Below are 23764 nucleotides of genomic sequence, written 5' to 3' on the forward strand. Positions count from 1 at the left end.
CAGAGTAATATATACAGAGTAATATATACAGAGTAATAGATGCTAATATATGCAGAGTAATAGATACAGAGTAATAGATACAGAGTAATATATACAGAGTAATAGATGCAGAGTAATAGATACAGAGTAATAGATACAGAATAATATATACAGAGTAATAGATACAGAGTAACAGATACAGAGTAATAGATACAGAGTAATAGATGCAGAGTAATAGATGCAGAGTAATAGATACAGAGTAATAGATACAGAGTAATAGATACAGAGTAATAGATACAGAGTAATAGATACAGAGTAATAGATGCAGAGTAATAGATACAGAGTAATATATACAGAGTAATATATGCAGAGTAATAGATGCAGAGTAGTAGATACAGAGTAATAGATACAGAGTAATATATACATAGTAATAGATACAGAGTAATAGATGCAGAGTAATAGATGCAGAGTAGTAGATACAGAGTAATAGATACAGAGTAATAGATACAGAGTAATAGATACAGAGTAATAGATACAGAGTAGTAGATGCAGAGTAATAGATGCAGAGTAATATATGCAGAGTAATATATGCAGAGTAATAGATGCAGAGTAATATATGCAGAGTAATAGATGCAGAGTAATAGATACCGAGTAATAGATACAGAGTAATAGATACAGAGTAATATATGCAGAGTAATAGATACAGAGTAATAGATACAGAGTAATATATGCAGAGTAATAGATACAGAGTAATAGATACAGAGTAATATATGCAGAGTAATATATGCAGAGTAATAGATACAGAGTAATAGATAGAGTAATATATGCAGAGTAATATATGCAGAGTAATATATGCAGAGTAATAGATGCAGAGTAATAGATACAGAGTAATAGATACAGAGTAATATATGCAGAGTAATAGATACAGAGTAATAGATACAGACTAATAGATGCAGAGTAATAGATGCAGAGTAATAGATACAGAGTAATAGATGCAGAGTAATATATGCAGAGTAATAGATACAGAGTAATAGATGCTAATATATGCAGAGTAATAGATACAGAGTAATAGATACAGAGTAATAGATACAGAGTAATAGATACAGAGTAATAGATACAGAGTAATATATACAGAGTAATAGATGCTAATATATGCAGAGTAATAGATACAGAGTAATAGATACAGAGTAATATATACAGAGTAATATATACAGAGTAATAGATGCAGAGTAATAGATACAGAGTAATAGATACAGAGTAATAGATACAGAGTAATAGATACAGAGTAATAGATGCAGAGTAATATATGCAGAGTAATAGATACAGAGTAATAGATGCAGAGTAATAGATACAGAGTAATAGATACAGAGTAATATATGCAGAGTAATAGATACAGAGTAATAGATGCAGAGTAATAGATACAGAGTAATAGATACAGAGTAATAGATACAGAGTAATAGATACAGAGTAATAGATACAGAGTAATAGATACATAGTAATATATACAGAGTAATATATACAGAGTAATATATGCTAATAGATACAGAGTAATAGATACAGAGTAATAGATACAGAGTAATAGATACAGAGTAATAGATACAGAGTAATATATACAGAATAATAGATACAGAGTAATATATACAGAGTAATATATACAGAGTAATAGATGCAGAGTAATAGATGCAGAGTAATAGATACAGAGTAATATATACAGAGTAATATATGCTAATATATGCAGAGTAATAGATACAGAGTAATAGATACAGAGTAATATATACAGAGTAATATATACAGAGTAATATATACAGAGTAATATATACAGAGTAATATATACAGAGTAATATATACAGAGTAATATATGCTAATATATGCAGAGTAATAGATACAGAGTAATAGATACAGAGTAATAGATGCAGAGTAATAGATGCAGAGTAATAGATACAGAGTAATAGATACAGAGTAATAGATGCAGAGTAGTAGATACAGAGTAATAGATGCTAATATATGCAGAGTAATATATACAGAGTAATATATGCAGAGTAATAGATACAGAGTAATAGATGCAGAGTAATATATACAGAGTAATATATACAGAGTAATAGATGCTAATATATGCAGAGTAATAGATACAGAGTAATAGATACAGAGTAATATATACAGAGTAATAGATGCAGAGTAATAGATACAGAGTAATAGATACAGAGTAATAGATACAGAGTAATATATACAGAGTAATATATACAGAGTAATATATACAGAGTAATAGATACAGAGTAATAGATACAGAGTAATAGATGCAGAGTAATAGATACAGAGTAATAGATACAGAGTAATAGATACAGAGTAATAGATACAGAGTAATAGATGCAGAGTAATAGATACAGAGTAATATATACAGAGTAATATATGCAGAGTAATAGATGCAGAGTAGTAGATACAGAGTAATAGATACAGAGTAATAGATACAGAGTAATAGATGCAGAGTAATAGATGCAGAGTAGTAGATACAGAGTAATAGATACAGAGTAATATATACAGAGTAATATATACAGAGTAATAGATGCAGAGTAATAGATGCAGAGTAATAGATACAGAGTAATAGATACAGAGTAATAGATGCAGAGTAGTAGATACAGAGTAATAGATGCTAATATATGCAGAGTAATATATACAGAGTAATATATGCAGAGTAATAGATACAGAGTATTAGATGCAGAGTAATATATACAGAGTAATATATACAGAGTAATAGATGCTAATATATGCAGAGTAATAGATACAGAGTAATAGATACAGAGTAATATATACAGAGTAATAGATGCAGAGTAATAGATACAGAGTAATAGATACAGAATAATATATACAGAGTAATAGATACAGAGTAATAGATACAGAGTAATAGATACAGAGTAATAGATGCAGAGTAATAGATACAGAGTAATAGATACAGAGTAATAGATACAGAGTAATAGATACAGAGTAATAGATACAGAGTAATAGATGCAGAGTAATAGATACAGAGTAATATATACAGAGTAATATATGCAGAGTAATAGATGCAGAGTAGTAGATACAGAGTAATAGATACAGAGTAATATATACATAGTAATAGATACAGAGTAATAGATGCAGAGTAATAGATGCAGAGTAGTAGATACAGAGTAATAGATACAGAGTAATAGATACAGAGTAATAGATACAGAGTAATAGATACAGAGTAGTAGATGCAGAGTAATAGATGCAGAGTAATATATGCAGAGTAATATATGCAGAGTAATAGATGCAGAGTAATATATGCAGAGTAATAGATGCAGAGTAATAGATACCGAGTAATAGATACAGAGTAATAGATACAGAGTAATATATGCAGAGTAATAGATACAGAGTAATAGATACAGAGTAATATATGCAGAGTAATAGATACAGAGTAATAGATACAGAGTAATATATGCAGAGTAATATATGCAGAGTAATAGATACAGAGTAATAGATAGAGTAATAGATGCAGAGTAATATATGCAGAGTAATATATGCAGAGTAATATATGCAGAGTAATAGATGCAGAGTAATAGATACAGAGTAATATATACAGAGTAATATATGCAGAGTAATAGATACAGAGTAATAGATACAGACTAATAGATGCAGAGTAATAGATGCAGAGTAATAGATACAGAGTAATAGATGCAGAGTAATATATGCAGAGTAATAGATACAGAGTAATAGATGCTAATATATGCAGAGTAATAGATACAGAGTAATAGATACAGAGTAATATATACAGAGTAATAGATACAGAGTAATAGATACAGAGTAATATATACAGAGTAATAGATGCTAATATATGCAGAGTAATAGATACAGAGTAATAGATACAGAGTAATATATACAGAGTAATATATACAGAGTAATAGATGCAGAGTAATAGATACAGAGTAATAGATACAGAGTAATAGATACAGAGTAATAGATACAGAGTAATAGATGCAGAGTAATATATGCAGAGTAATAGATACAGAGTAATAGATGCAGAGTAATAGATACAGAGTAATAGATACAGAGTAATATATGCAGAGTAATAGATACAGAGTAATAGATGCAGAGTAATATATGCAGAGTAATAGATACAGAGTAATAGATACAGAGTAATAGATACAGAGTAATAGATACAGAGTAATAGATACAGAGTAATATATACAGAGTAATATATACAGAGTAATATATGCTAATATATACAGAGTAATAGATACAGAGTAATAGATACAGAGTAATAGATACAGAGTAATAGATACAGAGTAATATATACAGAATAATAGATACAGAGTAATATATACAGAGTAATATATACAGAGTAATAGATGCAGAGTAATAGATGCAGAGTAATAGATACAGAGTAATATATACAGAGTAATATATGCTAATATATGCAGAGTAATAGATACAGAGTAATAGATACAGAGTAATAGATACAGAGTAATAGATACAGAGTAATATATACAGAGTAATATATACAGAGTAATATATACAGAGTAATATATACAGAGTAATATATACAGAGTAATATATGCTAATATATGCAGAGTAATAGATACAGAGTAATAGATACAGAGTAATAGATACAGAGTAATAGATACAGAGTAATATATACAGAGTAATATATACAGAGTAATAGATACAGAGTAATAGATACAGAGTAATAGATACAGAGTAATAGATACAGAGTAATATATACAGAGTAATAGATGCAGAGTAATAGATGCAGAGTAATAGATACAGAGTAATATATACAGAGTAATATATGCTAATATATGCAGAGTAATAGATACAGAGTAATAGATACAGAGTAATAGATACAGAGTAATATATACAGAGTAATAGATACAGAGTAAAATATGCTAATATATGCAGAGTAATAGATACAGAGTAATATATACAGAGTAATATATGCTAATATATGCAGAGTAATAGATACAGAGTAATATATACAGAGTAATAGATACAGAGTAATAGATACAGAGTAATAGATACAGAGTAATAGATACAGAGTAATAGATACAGAGTAATAGATACAGAGTAATATATGCAGAGTAATATATACAGAGTAATAGATACAGAGTAATATATACAGAGTAATAGATACAGAGTAATAGATACAGAGTAATATATGCAGAGTAATATATGCAGAGTAATATATGCAGAGTAATATATACAGAGTAATAGATACAGAGTAATAGATACAGAGTAATAGATACAGAGTAATATATACAGAGTAATAGATACAGAGTAATAGATACAGAGTAATAGATACAGAGTAATCGATACAGAGTAATCGATACAGAGTAATAGATACAGAGTAATAGATACAGAGTAATATATGCTAATATATGCAGAGTAATAGATACAGAGTAATATATACAGAGTAATATATACAGAGTAATAGATACAGAGTAATAGATACAGAGTAATATATACAGAGTAATAGATACAGAGTAATAGATGCAGAGTAATAGATACAGAGTAATATATACAGAGTAATATATACAGAGTAATAGATGCAGAGTACTAGATACAGAGTAATATATACAGAGTAATATATGCTAATATATGCAGAGTAATAGATACAGAGTAATAGATACAGAGTAATAGATACAGATTAATATATGCAGAGTAATAGATACAGAGTAATAGATACAGAGTAATAGATACAGAGTAATAGATACAGAGTAATATATGCTAATAGATACAGAGTAATAGATACAGAGTAATAGATACAGAGTAATAGATACAGAGTAATAGATGCAGAGTAATAGATACAGAGTAATAGATGCTAATATATGCAGAGTAATAGATACAGAGTAATAGATACAGAGTAATATATGCAGAGTAATATATACAGAGTAATATATACAGAGTAATATATACAGAGTAATATATACAGAGTAATAGATACAGAGTAATAGATACAGAGTAATATATACAGAGTAATAGATACAGAGTAATAGATACAGAGTAATAGATACAGAGTAATAGATACAGAGTAATAGATGCAGAGTAATAGATACAGAGTAATATATACAGAGTAATATATGCAGAGTAATAGATGCAGAGTAGTAGATACAGAGTAATAGATACAGAGTAATAGATTCATAGTAATAGATACAGAGTAATAGATGCAGAGTAATAGATGCAGAGTAGTAGATACAGAGTAATAGATACAGAGTAATAGATACAGAGTAATAGATACAGAGTAGTAGATGCAGAGTAATAGATGCAGAGTAATATATGCAGAGTAATACATGCAGAGTAATAGATGCAGAGTAATATATGCAGAGTAATAGATGCAGAGTAATAGATACCGAGTAATAGATACAGAGTAATAGATACAGAGTAATATATGCAGAGTAATAGATACAGAGTAATAGATACAGAGTAATATATGCAGAGTAATAGATACAGAGTAATAGATACAGAGTAATATATGCAGAGTAATATATGCAGAGTAATAGATACAGAGTAATAGATAGAGTAATAGATGCAGAGTAATATATGCAGAGTAATATATGCAGAGTAATATATGCAGAGTAATAGATGCAGAGTAATAGATACAGAGTAATATATGCAGAGTAATAGATACAGAGTAATAGATACAGACTAATAGATGCAGAGTAATAGATGCAGAGTAATAGATACAGAGTAATAGATGCAGAGTAGTAGATACAGAGTAATATATGCAGAGTAATAGATACAGAGTAATAGATGCAGAGTAATATATGCAGAGTAATAGATACAGAGTAATAGATGCTAATATATGCAGAGTAATAGATACAGAGTAATAGATACAGAGTAATAGATACAGAGTAATAGATACAGAGTAATAGATACAGAGTAATATATACAGAGTAATAGATGCTAATATATGCAGAGTAATAGATACAGAGTAATAGATACAGAGTAATATATACAGAGTAATATATACAGAGTAATAGATGCAGAGTAATAGATACAGAGTAATAGATACAGAGTAATAGATACAGAGTAATAGATGCAGAGTAATATATGCAGAGTAATAGATACAGAGTAATATATACAGAGTAATAGATGCAGAGTAATAGATACAGAGTAATATATACAGAGTAATATATGCAGAGTAATAGATACAGAGTAATAGATGCAGAGTAATATATGCAGAGTAATAGATACAGAGTAATAGATACAGAGTAATAGATACAGAGTAATAGATACAGAGTAATAGATACATAGTAATATATACAGAGTAATATATACAGAGTAATATATGCTAATAGATACAGAGTAATAGATACAGAGTAATAGATACAGAGTAATAGATACAGAGTAATAGATACAGAGTAATATATACAGAATAATAGATACAGAGTAATATATACAGAGTAATATATACAGAGTAATAGATGCAGAGTATTAGATGCAGAGTAATAGATACAGAGTAATATATACAGAGTAATATATGCTAATATATGCAGAGTAATAGATACAGAGTAATAGATACAGAGTAATAGATACAGAGTAATAGATACAGAGTAATATATACAGAGTAATATATACAGAGTAATATATACAGAGTAATATATACAGAGTAATAGATACAGAGTAATAGATACAGAGTAATATATACAGAGTAATAGATGCAGAGTAATAGATGCAGAGTAATAGATACAGAGTAATATATACAGAGTAATATATGCTAATATATGCAGAGTAATAGATACAGAGTAATAGATACAGAGTAATAGATACAGAGTAATAGATATAGAGTAATAGATGCAGAGTAATAGATATAGAGTAATAGATACAGAGTAATATATACAGAGTAATATATGCTAATATATGCAGAGTAATAGATACAGAGTAATATATACAGAGTAATAGATACAGAGTAATATATACAGAGTAATATATACAGAGTAATAGATGCAGAGTAATAGATGCAGAGTAATAGATACAGAGTAATATATACAGAGTAATATATGCTAATATATGCAGAGTAATAGATACAGAGTAATAGATACAGAGTAATAGATACAGAGTAATAAATACAGAGTAATATATACAGAGTAATAGATACAGAGTAATAGATACAGAGTAATAGATACAGAGTAATAGATACAGAGTAATAGATACAGAGTAATATATACAGAGTAATAGATGCAGAGTAATAGATGCAGAGTAATAGATACAGAGTAATATATACAGAGTAATATATGCTAATATATGCAGAGTAATAGATACAGAGTAATAGATACAGAGTAATAGATACAGAGTAATATATACAGAGTAATAGATACAGAGTAAAATATGCTAATATATGCAGAGTAATAGATACAGAGTAATATATACAGAGTAATATATGCTAATATATGCAGAGTAATAGATACAGAGTAATATATACAGAGTAATAGATGCAGAGTAATAGATACAGAGTAATAGATACAGAGTAATAGATACAGAGTAATAGATACAGAGTAATAGATACAGAGTAATAGATACAGAGTAATATATGCAGAGTAATATATACAGAGTAATAGATACAGAGTAATATATACAGAGTAATAGATACAGAGTAATAGATACAGAGTAATATATGCAGAGTAATATATGCAGAGTAATATATGCAGAGTAATATATACAGAGTAATAGATACAGAGTAATAGATACAGAGTAATAGATACAGAGTAATATATATAGAGTAATATATACAGAGTAATAGATACAGAGTAATAGATACAGAGTAATAGATACAGAGTAATCGATACAGAGTAATAGATACAGAGTAATAGATACAGAGTAATATATGCTAATATATGCAGAGTAATAGATACAGAGTAATATATACAGAGTAATATATACAGAGTAATAGATACAGAGTAATATATACAGAGTAATAGATACAGAGTAATAGATGCAGAGTAATAGATACAGAGTAATATATACAGAGTAATATATACAGAGTAATAGATGCAGAGTACTAGATACAGAGTAATATATACAGAGTAATATATGCTAATATATGCAGAGTAATAGATACAGAGTAATAGATACAGAGTAATATATACAGATTAATATATGCAGAGTAATAGATACAGAGTAATAGATACAGAGTAATAGATACAGAGTAATAGATACAGAGTAATATATGCTAATAGATACAGAGTAATAGATACAGAGTAATAGATACAGAGTAATAGATACAGAGTAATAGATGCAGAGTAATAGATACAGAGTAATAGATGCTAATATATGCAGAGTAATAGATACAGAGTAATAGATACAGAGTAATATATGCAGAGTAATATATACAGAGTAATATATACAGAGTAATATATACAGAGTAATATATACAGAGTAATATATACAGAGTAATAGATACAGAGTAATAGATACAGAGTAATATATACAGAGTAATAGATACAGAGTATTAGATACAGAGTAATATATGCTAATATATGCAGAGTAATAGATACAGAGTAATAGATACAGAGTAATAGATACAGAGTAATAGATACAGAGTAATAGATGCAGAGTAATAGATGCAGAGTAATAGATGCAGAGTAATAGATACAGAGTAATAGATGCAGAGTAATAGATGCAGAGTAATATATACAGAGTAATAGATACAGAGTAATAGATACAGAGTAATAGATACAGAGTAATATATACAGAGTAATATATACAGAGTAATAGATACAGAGTAATAGATGCAGAGTAATAGATGCAGAGTAATAGATACAGAGTAATAGATGCAGAGTAATATATGCAGAGTAATAGATACAGAGTAATAGATACAGAGTAATAGATACAGAGTAATAGATACAGAGTAATATATGCAGAGTAATAGATGCAGAGTAATAGATGCAGAGTAGTAGATACAGAGTAATAGATGCTAACATATGCAGAGTAATAGATACAGAGTAATAGATACAGAGTAATAGATGCAGAGTAATAGATGCAGAGTAATAGATACAGAGTAATAGATGCAGAGTAATAGATGCAGAGTAATAGATGCAGAGTAATAGATACAGAGTAATAGATACAGAGTAATATATGCAGAGTAATAGATACAGAGTAATATATACAGAGTAATAGATGCAGAGTAATAGATGCAGAGTAATATATGCAGAGTAATAGATGCAGAGTAATAGATACAGAGTAATAGATACAGAGTAATAGATACAGAGTAATAGATGCAGAGTAATAGATACAGAGTAATAGATACAGAGTAATAGATACAGAGTAATAGATGCAGAGTAATAGATACAGAGTAATATATACAGAGTAATATATACAGAGTAATAGATACAGAGTAATAGATACAGAGTAATAGATACAGAGTAATAGATACAGAGTAATAGATGCAGAGTAATAGATGCAGAGTAATAGATGCACAGTAATATATACAGAGTAATAGATACAGAGTAATAGATGCAGAGTAATAGATGCAGAGTAATAGATGCAGAGTAATAGATGCAGAGTAATAGATGCAGAGTAATAGATACAGAGTAATAGATGCAGAGTAATAGATGCAGAGTAATAGATACAGAGTAATAGATACAGAGTAATAGATGCTAACATATGCAGAGTAATAGATACAGAGTAATAGATACAGAGTAATAGATACAGAGTAATAGATACAGAGTAATATATGCAGAGTAATAAATAAATAATTTGCTAAAAAGTATTTCCATGTGCTTACACAATTGATATTGGGGCGGCAGGTAGCTTAGTGGTTAAGAACGTTGTGCCAGTAACCGAAAGGTCGCTGGTTCTAATCCCCAAGCCGACTAGGTGAAAAATCTGTCGATGTGCCCTTGAGCAAGGCACTTAACCCTAATTGCTCCTGTAAGTCGCTCTGGATAAGAGCGTCTGCTAAATGACTACATTAAAAAATATATATTATTGATTGTCTTTTTACATAAATGATAACAACAGCGAGTAGATGTTTAAACAGCTAGCTAAACGATATAATAACCGCGATCGATAATAGACAGTACTGTGCAGCCATCTTCATCGACCTGGCCAAGGCTTTCGACTCTGTCAATCACGGCATTCTTATTGGCAGAGTAATTAGCATTGGTTTCTTAAATGACTGCCTCGCCTGGTTCACCAACTACTTCTCAGATAGAGTTCAATGTGTCAAATCGGAGGGCCTGTTGTCTGGACCTCTGGCAGTCTCTATGGGGGTGCCACAGGGTTCAATTCTTGGGCCGACTCTATTCTCTGTGTATATCAATGATGTCACTCTTGCTGCTGGTGACTCTCAAATCCACCTCTACACAGACGACACCATTTTGTATACATCTGGCCCTTCATTGGATACTGTGTTAACAAACCTCCAAACGAGCTTCAATGCCATACAACACTCCTTCCGGGGCCTCCAACTGCTTTTAAACGCTAGTAAAACTAAATGCATGCTCTTCAACCGAACGCTGCTTGCACCCGCCTGCCCGACTAGAATCACCACTCTCGACGGGTCTGACCTAGAGTATGTGGACAACTACAAATACCTAGGTGTCTGGTTAGACCGTAAACTCTACTTCCAGTCACACATTAAGCATCTCCAATCCAAAGTTAAATCTAGAATTGGCTTCCTATTTCGCAAACAAAGCCTCCTTCACTCATGCTGCTAAACATGCCCTCGTAAAACTGACTATCCTACCGATCCTTGACTTCGGCGATGTCATTTACAAAATAGCCTCCAACACTCTACTCAGCAAATTGGATGTAGTCTATCACAGTGCCATCCGTTTTGTCACCAAAGCCCCATATACTACCCACCATTGTGACCTGTACGCTCTCGTTGGCTGGCCCTCACTACATATTCGTCACCAAACCCACTGGCTCCAGGCCATCTATAAATCACTTCTAGGCAAATCCCAGCCTTATCTTAGATCATTGGTCACCATAGCAACACACACCCGTAGTATGCGCTCCAGCAGGTATATCTCACTGGTCATCCCCAAAGCCAACACCTCCTTTGGCCGCCATTCCTTCCAGTTCTCTGCTGCCAATGACTGGAACAAACTGCAAATATCTCTGAAGCTGGAGACTCTTATCTCCCTCACTAACTTTAAGCATCAGTTGTCAGAGCACCTTACTGATCACTGCACCTGTACACAGCCCATCTGAAATTAGCCCACCCAACTACCTCATCCCCATATTGTTATTTACATTGTTATTTATTTTGCTCATTTGCACCCCAGTATCTCTATTTGCACATAATATTCTACACATCTATCATTCCAGTGTTAATACTATTGTAATTATTTTGCACTATGGCCTATTTATTGCCTTACCTCCATAACTTACTACATTTGCACACACTGTATATAGATTTTCTATTTTCTATTGTGTTATTGACTGTACGTTTTGTTTATTCCATATGTAACTCTGTGTTGTTGTTTTTATCGCACTGCTTTGCTTTATCTTGGCCAGGTCGCAGTTGTAAATGAGAACTTGTTCTCAACTGGCTTCTTACCTGGTTAAATAAAGGGGAAATAGATAAAAATAAAAGAAATAAAAGGCCTGCAGGCTTCCAGGAACCAACACGCTAACGTTAGCATACAACAACAATGTTGGCCAGGGCGAATAAAGATAACTTCCTATCTACAAGATAATAAAGCAATACACATAACTGATTAACATAAAATAATAGTCTAGAATTATGCGGGCCGAAATACAGAAAATACTAGATTATTGGTCATTTCTTATCTGATAATTTACCTCGCTTTCACTGTAAAATAGCAAGCTACGTCCAAATAAGCAGTTATGTTTATTTGTACTAATTGCACAAACTCTGAGAACATCAAGTTAAAGGTTTCAGAAGGGGCGTGGCATTGTTGGCGTTCGATGTGCCATGAGTTTGTGCTATTAGTACATAAAAACATTGTACTTATTTGTACATAATTAATGAGGGACTGGGTTGCAACCAGTGCAAGCGCAGGTGAATTTCGAAAGAGTGCAAGCAAGTATACCATGAGCAGGGACACTTAATGTCTTGTTCTCATTTCCACTCAATATTTTTCTCTGTGTCTCAGCTCCTCAACATGATCATCTCCTATAAATGTTTTATGGAAACTCAACTCTCTCCACCCGTGCTCAACATTACTCCCTACTTTTTTTTTTTTATGATGAGACAGAAATGACACCATCATATACACACCTTCTCCTGGTTTCTTGCTTCATTATAGCTCTCAGGGATGTCAAGCACAGCGCACACGTGTCATCTTGCCATCACTAAACATGGCGGAGCCTTTTGCCCTATCTCAGCGCTTTCGCCACAAAACACCATAGTGAGGGCGAGGCGAGGCTCAGCAGCGCCAGTAGTAGACATGGCGGCTAAGGGAGGTAAGCAGAGACCGCGGCGAGGCAGCAGACAAGATGCTAATAACAGCCTGAATCTGCTGAGCGACACCCGGGCGCAGAGAGAGGAGAAGGCCGGCGAGGAGACCAAAACCTCCGACACACGGACTGAGTGAGTACAGTACCTGTTACCGGGAGCTACAGTTACAGGGGATACTACCGGGTCAATGCTAACTTAGCTAGCTAACGTTGGCTCACTGCACTGCACTGACAACCAACCCATCTGTTGCTAAAAGTGACAGTATTGCTTGTGAAACACTGAGCGTGACAGGACGTGTGAACTGTAGTTTATCAGTCAGTCTCGGAGCTAGTTAGCCACAGTCAGTAGTTAGCTATCTTTCTCTTTGTCACTCGTCTTCAGTTCAGTTATTCTGTCTGTCGCTGCTTCCGTCTACACTGAGTTTAGCTATAGCTAGCCGATTCCTCTGACAGACAGACACAGCCATCTTCTACAGTTGATCTTGTAACTCTGAGGTCAGTGTGTGTATTTATTTTTACCTCCAGTTTTACAGCTAGTCTAGTCAAAGAGACTAGTAGAGTGCATGTTTAGGATGACGTGTTCCAAGTGACTCTCCACACCTGCAATAATAACGACACGTGTGATGAGCCCCTCTCATCCATAGTAGCTGGAGCCTCCATAGAGATAATATTGTGTGTGTTGAATACCTTTGATGTGTTGCTGCTCTGTGGGTCTGGTGATGTGTAGCTGCTCTGTGGGTCTGGTTGAGGGTAGCTGCTCTGTGGGTCTGGTGGAGGGTAGCTGCTCTGTGGGTCTGGTGGAGGGTAGCTGCTCTGTGGGTCTGGTGGAGGGTAGCTGCTCTGTGGGTCTGGTGGAGGGTAGCTGCTCTGTGGGTCTGGTGGAGGGTAGCTGCTCTGTGGGTCTGGTGGAGGGTAGCTGCTCTGTGGGTCTGGTGGAGGGTAGCTGCTCTGTGGGTCTGGTGGAGGGTAGCTGCTCTGTGGGTCTGGTGGAGGGTAGCTGCTCTGTGGGTCTGGTGGAGGGTAGCTGTAGACTCACTCTCTCGGTGTGTGTGTGTGTGTGTGTAGTTGTGTCAGCAGAGGAGGCCAGGTGTGGGCTCCGGAAGGTTCCACAGCATTTAAATGTCTCCTGTCAGCCCGGTTCTGTGCTGCGTTGCTTAGCAACATCTCCGACTGTGACGAGACCTACAACTACTGGGAGCCGGTGAGTAATAATACAATAATAATATTTTTGGGTGTACTTATATTTGTCCTGTTACGCCAAGTCTAGGACCAAAAGTCTCCTTAACAGCTTCTACCCCCAAGCCATAAGACTGCTGAACAATTAATCAAATGGCCACCCGGACTATTTGCATATTTTCTTAACTCTTTCTTGAACTGCATTGTTGGTTAAGGGCTTATAAATCAGCATTTCATGGTAAGGTTTACTCTGCACATGTGACAAATAAAGTTTGATTTGATATTTTTAATAAGTAAATAAATGCTTGATTTTTGGAAGAAGCTAACCACATAGCCATATAGCTACTAAATTAGCAAACCAAATGCACAACTGCAGAGCATTTTAAGTTTCAAGTATGAAATGTTTTATGTCACATGCACATGTACAATGAAATGCCTTTCTTGCAAGCTCTAACCCCAACAATGCAGTAGTCATCTAACAATGTAACACCAAAAATAACAAGGTGGAACAAAAACACACAAGATATAAGAAGAACATGGTAAAGTAAGTAAGCATACTGTATACAGGGTCAGGGGTCAGGGTTAGCATACTGTATACAGGGTCAGGGGTCAGGGTTAGCATACTGTATACAGGGTCAGGGGTTAGGGTTAGCATACTGTATACAGGGTCAGGGGTTAGGGTTAGCATACTGTATACAGGGTCAGGGGTCAGGGTTAGCATACTGTATACAGGGTCAGGGGTTAGGGTTAGGGTTAGCATACTGTATACAGGGTCAGGGGTTAGGGTTAGGGTTAGCATACTGTATACAGGGTCAGGGGTTAGGGTTAGCATACTGTATACAGGGTCAGGGGTTAGGGTTAGCATACTGTATACAGGGTCAGGGGTTAGGGTTAGCATACTGTATACAGGGTCAGGGGTTAGGGTTAGCATACTGTATACAGGGTCAGGGGTTAGGGTCAGGGTTAGCATACTGTATACAGGGTCAGGGGTTAGGGTTAGAATACTGTATACAGGGTCAGGGGTTAGGGTCAGGTTAGCATACTGTATACAGGGTCAGGGGTTAGGGTTAGCATACTGTATACAGGGTCAGGGGTTAGGGTTAGTATACTGTATACAGGGTCAGGGGTTAGGGTTAGCATACTGTATACAGGGTCAGGGGTTAGGGTCAGGGTTAGCATACTGTATACAGGGTCAGGGGTTAGGGTCAGGGTTAGCATACTGTATACAGGGTCAGGGGTTAGGGTTAGAATACTGTATACGGGGTCAGGGGTTAGGGTTAGCATACTGTATACAGGGTCAGGGGTTAGGGTCAGGGTTAGCATACTGTATACAGGGTCAGGGGTTAGGGTTAGCATACTGTATACAGGGTCAGGGGTTAGGGTTAGCATACTGTATACAGGGTCAGGGGTTAGGGTCAGGGTTAGAATACTGTATACAGGGTCAGGGGTTAGGGTTAGCATACTGTATACAGGGGTTAGGGTCAGGGTTAGCATACTGTATACAGGGTCAGGGTTAGGGTTAGCATACTGTATACAGGGGTTAGGGTCAGGGTTAGCATACTGTATACAGGGTCAGGGGTTAGGGTCAGGGTTAGCATACTGTATACAGGGTCAGGGGTTAGGGTCAGGGTTAGCATACTGTATACAGGGTCAGGGGTTAGGGTTAGCATACTGTATACAGGGTCAGGGGTTAGGGTTAGCATACTGTATACAGGGGTTAGGGTCAGGGTTAGCATACTGTATACAGGGTCAGGGGTTAGGGTTAGAATACTGTATACGGGGTCAGGGGTTAGGGTCAGGGTTAGCATACTGTATACAGGGTCAGGGGTTAGGGTCAGGGTTAGCATACTGTATACAGGGTCAGGGGTCAGGGTTAGCATACTGTATACAGGGTCAGGGGTTAGGGTTAGAATACTGTATACGGGGTCAGGGGTTAGGGTCAGGGTTAGCATACTGTATACAGGGTCAGGGGTTAGGGTTAGCATACTGTATACAGGGGTTAGGGTCAGGGTTAGCATACTGTATACAGGGTCAGGGGTTAGGGTTAGCATACTGTATACAGGGTCAGGGGTTAGGGTTAGCATACTGTATACAGGGTCAGGGGTTAGGGTCAGGGTTAGCATACTGTATACAGGGTCAAGGGTTAGGGTTAGCATACTGTATACAGGGTCAGGGGTTAGGGTTAGCATACTGTATACAGGGTCAGGGGTTAGGGTTAGCATACTGTATACAGGGTCAGGGGTTAGGGTTAGCATACTGTATACAGGGTCAGGGGTTAGGGTTAGCATACTGTATACAGGGTCAGGGGTTAGGGTTAGCATACTGTATACAGGGTCAGGGTCAGGGATACTGGAGTGATGGAGGTAGATATGTATAGGGGTAAGGTGACTATATACAGGATCAGTTCCAGTACCATATTAACAATGTGCAGGGATACTGGAGTGATGGAGGTAGATATGTATAGGGGTAAGGTGACTATATACAGGGTCAGTTCAATACCATATTAACAATGTGCAGGGATACTGGAGTGATGGAGGTATTTGCATTTATTATGGATCCCCATTAGTTCCTGCCAAGGCAGCAGCTACTCTTCCTGGGGTTTATTATGGATCCCCATTAGTTCCTGCCAAGGCAGCAGCTACTCTTCCTGGGGTTTATTATGGATCCCCATTAGTTCCTGCCAAGGCAACAGCTACTCTTCCTGGGGTTTATTATGGATCCCCATTAGTTCCTGCCAAGGCAGCAGCTACTCTTCCTGGGGTTTATTATGGATCCCCATTAGTTCCTGCCAAGGCAACAGCTACTCTTCCTGGGGTTTATTATGGATCCCCATTAGTTCCTACCAAGGCAGCAGCTACTCTTCCTGGGGTTTATTATGGATCCCCCATTAGTTCCTGCCAAGGCAACAGCTACTCTTCCTGGGGTTTATTATGGATCCCCATTAGTTCCTGCCAAGGCAGCAGCTACTCTTCCTGGGGTTTATTATGGATCCCTGTTAGTTCCTGCCAAGGCAGCAGCTACTCTTCCTGGGGTTTATTATGGATCCCCATTAGTTCCTGCCAAGGCAACAGCTACTCTTCCTGGGGTTTATTATGGATCCCCATTAGTTCCTGCCAAGGCAACAGCTACTCTTCCTGGGGTTTATTATGGATCCCCATTAGTTCCTGCCAAGGCAACAGCTACTCTTCCTGGGGTTTATTATGGATCCCCATTAGTTCCTGCCAAGGCAACAGCTACTCTTCCTGGGGTTTATTATGGATCCCCATTAGTTTCCTGCCAAGGCAGCAGCTACTCTTCCTGGGGTTTATTATGGATCCCCATTAGTTCCTGCCAAGGCAACAGCTACTCTTCCTGGGGTTTATTATGGATCCCCATTAGTTCCTGCCAAGGCAACAGCTACTCTTCCTGGGGTTTATTATGGATCCCCATTAGTTCCTGCCAAGGCAGCAGCTACTCTTCCTGGGGTTTATTATGGATCCCCATTAGTTCCTGCCAAGGCAGCAGCTACTCTTCCTGGGGTTTATTATGGATCCCCATTAGTTCCTGCCAAGGCAGCAGCTACTCTTCCTGGGGTTTATTATGGATCCCCATTAGTTCCTGCCAAGGCAGCAGCTACTCTTCCTGGGGTTTATTATGGATCCCCATTAGTTCCCTGCCAAGGCAGCAGCTACTCTTCCTGGGATTTATTATGGATCCCCATTAGTTCCTGCCAAGGCAACAGCTACTCTTCCTGGGGTTTATTATGGATCCCCATTAGTTCCTGCCAAGGCAGCAGATACTCTTCCTGGGGTTTATTATGGATCCCCATTAGTTCCTGCCAAGGCAGCAGATACTCTTCCTGGGGTTTATTATGGATCACCATTAGTTCCTGCCAAGGCAGCAGCTACTCTTCCTGGGGTTTATTATGGATCCCCATTAGTTCCTGCCAAGGCAGCAGCTACTCTTCCTGGGGTCCAGCAACATTAAGGCAGTTATTTACAATTTAAAATATTACATGACATTACATTTCATAACACATTAAGTGTGTTCCCTCAGGCCACCACTCTACTCTACAACACAAAAGCCATGTGTACATGTGTGTAGAGTGCGTGTCTTATGTGTATGTGTGTCTATACCCTTGTGTGTGTCTCTTCACAGTCTCCACTGTTCCATAAGGTGTATTTTTATCTGTTTTTCTTTAAATCTACTTTTACTGCTGGCATCAGTTACTTGATGTGGAATAGAGTTCCATGTAGTCATGGCTCTATGTAGTACTGTGCGCCTCCCATAGTCTGTTCTGGACTGTGAAGAGACCTCTGGTGGCATGTCTTGTGGGGTATGTATGGGTGTCCGAGCTGTGTGCTGGTAGTTTAAACAGAGACCTCGGTGCACTCAGCATGTCAACACTTCTTACAAAAACAAGTAGCAATGAAGTCAATCTCTCCTCCACTTTGAGCCATGAGAGATTGACATGCATATTATTAATGTTAGCTCTCCGTGTACATTTAAGGACCACACGACTGAACAGTAGTCCAGGTGCGACAAAACTAGGGCCTGAAGGACCTGCCTTGTTGATAGTGTGTAGTGGTAAGGTGACAAGGCATCAAGATATATGATAAACTGAGTAGCAGCAGTGTATATGATGATTGTGTGTGTGTGTGTGTGTGTAGAGTCAGTATTAATGTATGTGCATATTATGTGTGTGTGAGCAAATGATGGCGTGAGTGTTTGTATGTGTGTTGGAGTATCAGTGTGCAGGGCCCTGTGAGTGTGTGTATTAATGGTTGGTAGGTGATCAAATACTTATGTCATGCAAATCATACAATGTGATTTTCTGGATTTTTGTTTTAGATTCCGTCTCTCACAGTTGAAGTGTATCTATGATAAAAATGAAAGACCTCTACATGCTTTGTAAGTAGGAAAACCTGCAAAATCGGCAGTGTATCAAATACTTGTTCTCCCCACTGTACCTGCCAGCTGTTCTGCACATGCTCTGAGAACACGCCCTGGAATACAATTTAGCACACTTTAGACAGTTAACTTAATACATTGAACAAAAATATAAATACAATATGCAACAATTTCTAAGATTTTACTGAGTTACAGTTCATATGAAGTAATCAGTCAATTGAAATAAATTCATTAGGCCCTAATCTATGGATTTCACATGACTGGGAATACAGATATTAATCTGTTGGTCATAGATACCTTTTTTTTTTTAAAGGGTAGGGGTGTGGATCAGAAACCAGTCAGTATCTGGTGTGACCACCATTTGCCTCATGCAGCGCGACACATCTCCTTCGCATAGAGTTGATCAGGCTGTTGATTGTGGCCTGTGGAATGTTGTCCCACTCCTCTTCAATGGCTGTGTGAAGTTGCTGGATATTGGCAAGAACTAGAACAAGCTGTCATACACGTAGGATCCAGAGCATCCCAAACATGCTCAATGGGTGCCATGTCTGGTGAGTATGCAGGCCATGGAAGAACTGGGACATGTTCAGCTTCCAGGAATTGTGTACAGATCCATCGCAACATGGGGCTGTGCATTATCATGCTGAAACACGAAGGCGGCGGATGAATGGCACTACAATGGGCCTCAGGATCTCTTCACGTTATGTCTGTGCATTCTAATTGTCATCGATAAAATGCATTGTAGCTTATGCCTGCCCATACCATAACCCCACCACCACCATGGGGCACTCTGTTCACAATGTTGACATCAGCAAACTGCTCGGCCACACGACACCATACACGCTGTCTGCCATCTGCCGGTACAGTTGAAACCGGGATTCATCCGTTAAGAGCACACCTCCTGCGTGACAGAGGCCATCAAGGTGATAATTTGCCCCCTGAAGTCGGCGAAGACGCCGAACTGCAGTCAGGTCAAGACCCTGGTGAGGATGAAGAGCAGATGAGCTTCGCTGAGACGGTTTCTGACACTGTGCAGAATTTCTTGGGTTGTGCAAACCCACAGTTTCATCGGTTGTCTGGGTGGCCGGTCTCAGACGATCCCACAGGGGAAGAAGACGCATGTGGAGGTCCTGGCCTGGTGTGGTCTGTGGTCTGTGGTCTGTGGTCTGTGGTTGTGTGGTCTGTGGCTGTATGGTCTATGGTTGTATGGTTGTGACTATAAAAACGGTTAAATCCCTTTGGATTGATGAGTAATTGAACAATTAAATGGTTGAGAGGGATGAGGCAAATGGTATGGCATATCTGGCAGCACAACCGATTGGCAAACGTACTGCAAATTGAGAAATCATGTGACAAAACTTAATAAAAAGAAGAAACTACACTATGAAACGAAGGTTAATCAAATGGCCACCCGGACTATTTACATTAGTAAATATTTTCTTAACTCTATTTTTTCAACTGCATTGTTGGTTAAGGGTTTGTAAGTAAGCATTTCACGGTAAGGTCTACACCTGTTGTATTCGGCGCATGTGACAAATATAGTTTGATTTGATTTGAAGATAAATGATATAAAGAATGATAGTAAAAAGCTTTGGAGCACCTTAAATGAAATGTTGAATCAGATGGCTCATTCATCACAAAACCCACTGATATTGTCAGCTACGTTTTCTTTGGCAAGATTAGGCATGACATGCCAGTTTGGGTGACTACTTTGAAGTATCTAAAATCTCAAATATATATTTTGATTTGTTTAACACTTTTTTGGTTACTACATGATTCCATATGTGTTATTTCATAGTTTTGATGTCTTCACTATTATTCTACAATGTAGAAAATAGTAAAAATAAAGAAAAACCCTTGAATGAGTAGGTGTGTCCAAACTTTAGCCTGGTACTTGTATATATGACCAAATTATGAAAACAAGCATTGTAATGTTGAATTCTGTGAAAAAGGTGAAACATGGAAGAGGTGAAAAAATGATTGTTGTCTATCAACAATGACAAGCCACCGGGGTCTGACCACTTGGATGGAAAATTACTGAGGATAATAGCGGACGATATTGCCACTCCTATTTGCCATATCTTCAATTTAAGCCTACTAGAAAGTGTTTGCCCTCAGGCCTGGAGGGAAGCAAAAGTCATTCCGCTACCTAAGAATAGGAAAGCCCCCTTTACTGGCTCAAATAGCTGACCAATCAGCCTGTTACCAACCCTTAGTAAACCTTGGTTTGACCAGATAAAATGCTATTTTACAGTAAACAAATTGACAACAGACTTTCAGCACGCTTATAAGGAAGGACATTAAACAAGCACAGCGCTTACATGTCTGAATGTCTGATGATAAGCTGAGAGAAATTTATATAAAAAAATATACCCCCCTACCTTGTCAAAACACAACTGATTGGCTCAAATGCATTAAGAAAGAAATTCCACAAATTAACTTTTAAGAAGGCACACCTGTAAATTGAAATGCATTCCAGGTGACTACCTCATGAAGCTGGTTGAGAGAATGCCAAGAGTGTGCTAAGCTGTCATCAAGGCAAAGGGTGGCTAATTTGAAGAATCTCAAATATGAAATATATTTGGATTTGTTTAACACTTTTTTGGTTACTACATGATTCCATATGTGTTATGTCATAGCTTTGATGCTTTGATATCTTCACTATTACTCAACAACATTCACAGAGTACGACCCTACCTTACACAGAAAGCGGCACAGGTCCTAATCCAGGCACTTGTCATCGTCTGGATTACTGCAACTCGCTGTTGGCTGGGCTCCCTGCCTGTGCCATTAAACCCCTACAACTTATCCAGAATGCCGCAGCCCGTCTGGTGTTCGACCTTCCCAAGTTCTCTCATGTCACCCCGCTCCTCCGCACACTCCACTGGCTTCCAGTTGAGGCTCGCATCTACTACAAGACCATGGTGCTTGCCTATGGAGCTGTGAGGGGATCGGCACCTCTGTACCTTCAGGCTCTGATCAGTCCCTACATCCAAACGAGGGCACTGCGTTCATCCACCTCTGGCCTGCTGGCTCCCCTACCTCTACGAAAGCACAGTTCCCGCTCAGCCCAGTCAAAGCTATTTGCTGCTTTGGCACCCCAATGGTGGAACAAGCTTCCCCACGATGCCAGGACAGCGGAGTCACTGACCACCTTCCGGAGACACTTGAAACCCCACCTCTTTAAGGAATACCTGGGATAGGATAAAGTAATCCTTCTACCACCCCCCCCACACACACACACACACACCCCCCCACCCCCCCCATAAAAATAATAATATCATGGCTATCATAAGTTGAATGCACCAATTTGTAAGTCGCTCTGGATAAGAGCGTCTGCTAAATGATGTAAATGTAAATATTCTACAATGTAAAAATTAAGAAGAACCCTTGAATGAGTAGGAGTGGCCTAACTTTTGATTGGAAGTATAAATATTCAGACCCTATTCCGTAGAGCTCCAAGACAGGATGGTGTCGAGGCACAGAACTGGGGAAGGGTAACCAAAATAATTCTGCAGCATTGAAGGTCCCCAAGAACACAGTGGCTCCATCATTCTTAAATGGAAGAAGTTTGGAACCACCAAGACTCTTCCTAGAGCTGGCCGCCCGGCCAAACTGAGCAATCGGGGGAGAAGGACCTTGGTCAGGGAGGTGACCAAGAATCCAATGGTCACTCCAGAGTTCCTCTGTGGAGATGGGAGAACCTTCCAGAAGGACAACCATCTCTGCAGAACTCCACCAATCAGGCCTTTATGGTAGAGTTTCCAGACGGAAGCCACTCCTCAGTAAAAGTCACATGACAGCCCGCTTGGAGTTTGCCAAAAGGCACCTAAAGGATTCTCAGACCATGAGAAACAAGATTCTCTGGTCTGATGAAACCAAGGTTGAACTCTTTGGCCTGAATACCAAGCGTCACGTCTGGAGGAAACCTGGCACCATCCCTACGGTGAAGCATGGTGGTGGGAGCATCATGCTGTGGGGATGTTTTTCAGCGGCAGGAACTGGGAGACTAGTCAGGGTTGAGGAAAAGCTTAACGGAGCAAAGTACAGAGAGATCCTTAATGAAAACCTGCTCCAGTGCGCTCAGGACCTCAGACTTGGGCGACGGTTCACCTTCCAACAGGACAACGACCCTAAGCACACAGCCAAAACAACGCAGGAGTGGCTTTGGGACAAGTCTCTGAATGTCCTTGAGTGGCCCAGCCAGAGCCCAGACTTTAACCCGATCGAACATCTCTGGAGAGTCCTGAATATAGCTGTGCAGCGACGCTCTCCATCCAACCTGACAGAGCTTGAGAGGATCTGCAGAGAAGAATGGGAGAAACTCCCCAAATACAGGTGTGCC

General features: G+C 37.7%; 1 protein-coding gene across 1 annotated transcript in view; it reads left to right on the forward strand.

Annotated features, from left to right (window-relative positions):
• The first annotated feature begins 13270 nt into the window (after positions 1-13270).
• alg9 (ALG9 alpha-1,2-mannosyltransferase) overlaps positions 13271-23764 on the forward strand; it is an 80013-nt gene continuing 69519 nt past the window's right edge. The window contains exons 1-2 of the mRNA XM_041893384.2: positions 13271-13486; positions 14419-14554. Of these exons, the coding sequence (XP_041749318.1) occupies positions 13344-13486; positions 14419-14554 (279 nt within the window). The 5' untranslated portion in view covers positions 13271-13343. The remainder of the gene's footprint in view (positions 13487-14418; positions 14555-23764) is intronic.

This window comes from Coregonus clupeaformis, chromosome 13, assembly GCF_020615455.1.
Source record: "Coregonus clupeaformis isolate EN_2021a chromosome 13, ASM2061545v1, whole genome shotgun sequence".
Lineage (NCBI taxonomy): Eukaryota > Metazoa > Chordata > Actinopteri > Salmoniformes > Salmonidae > Coregonus > Coregonus clupeaformis.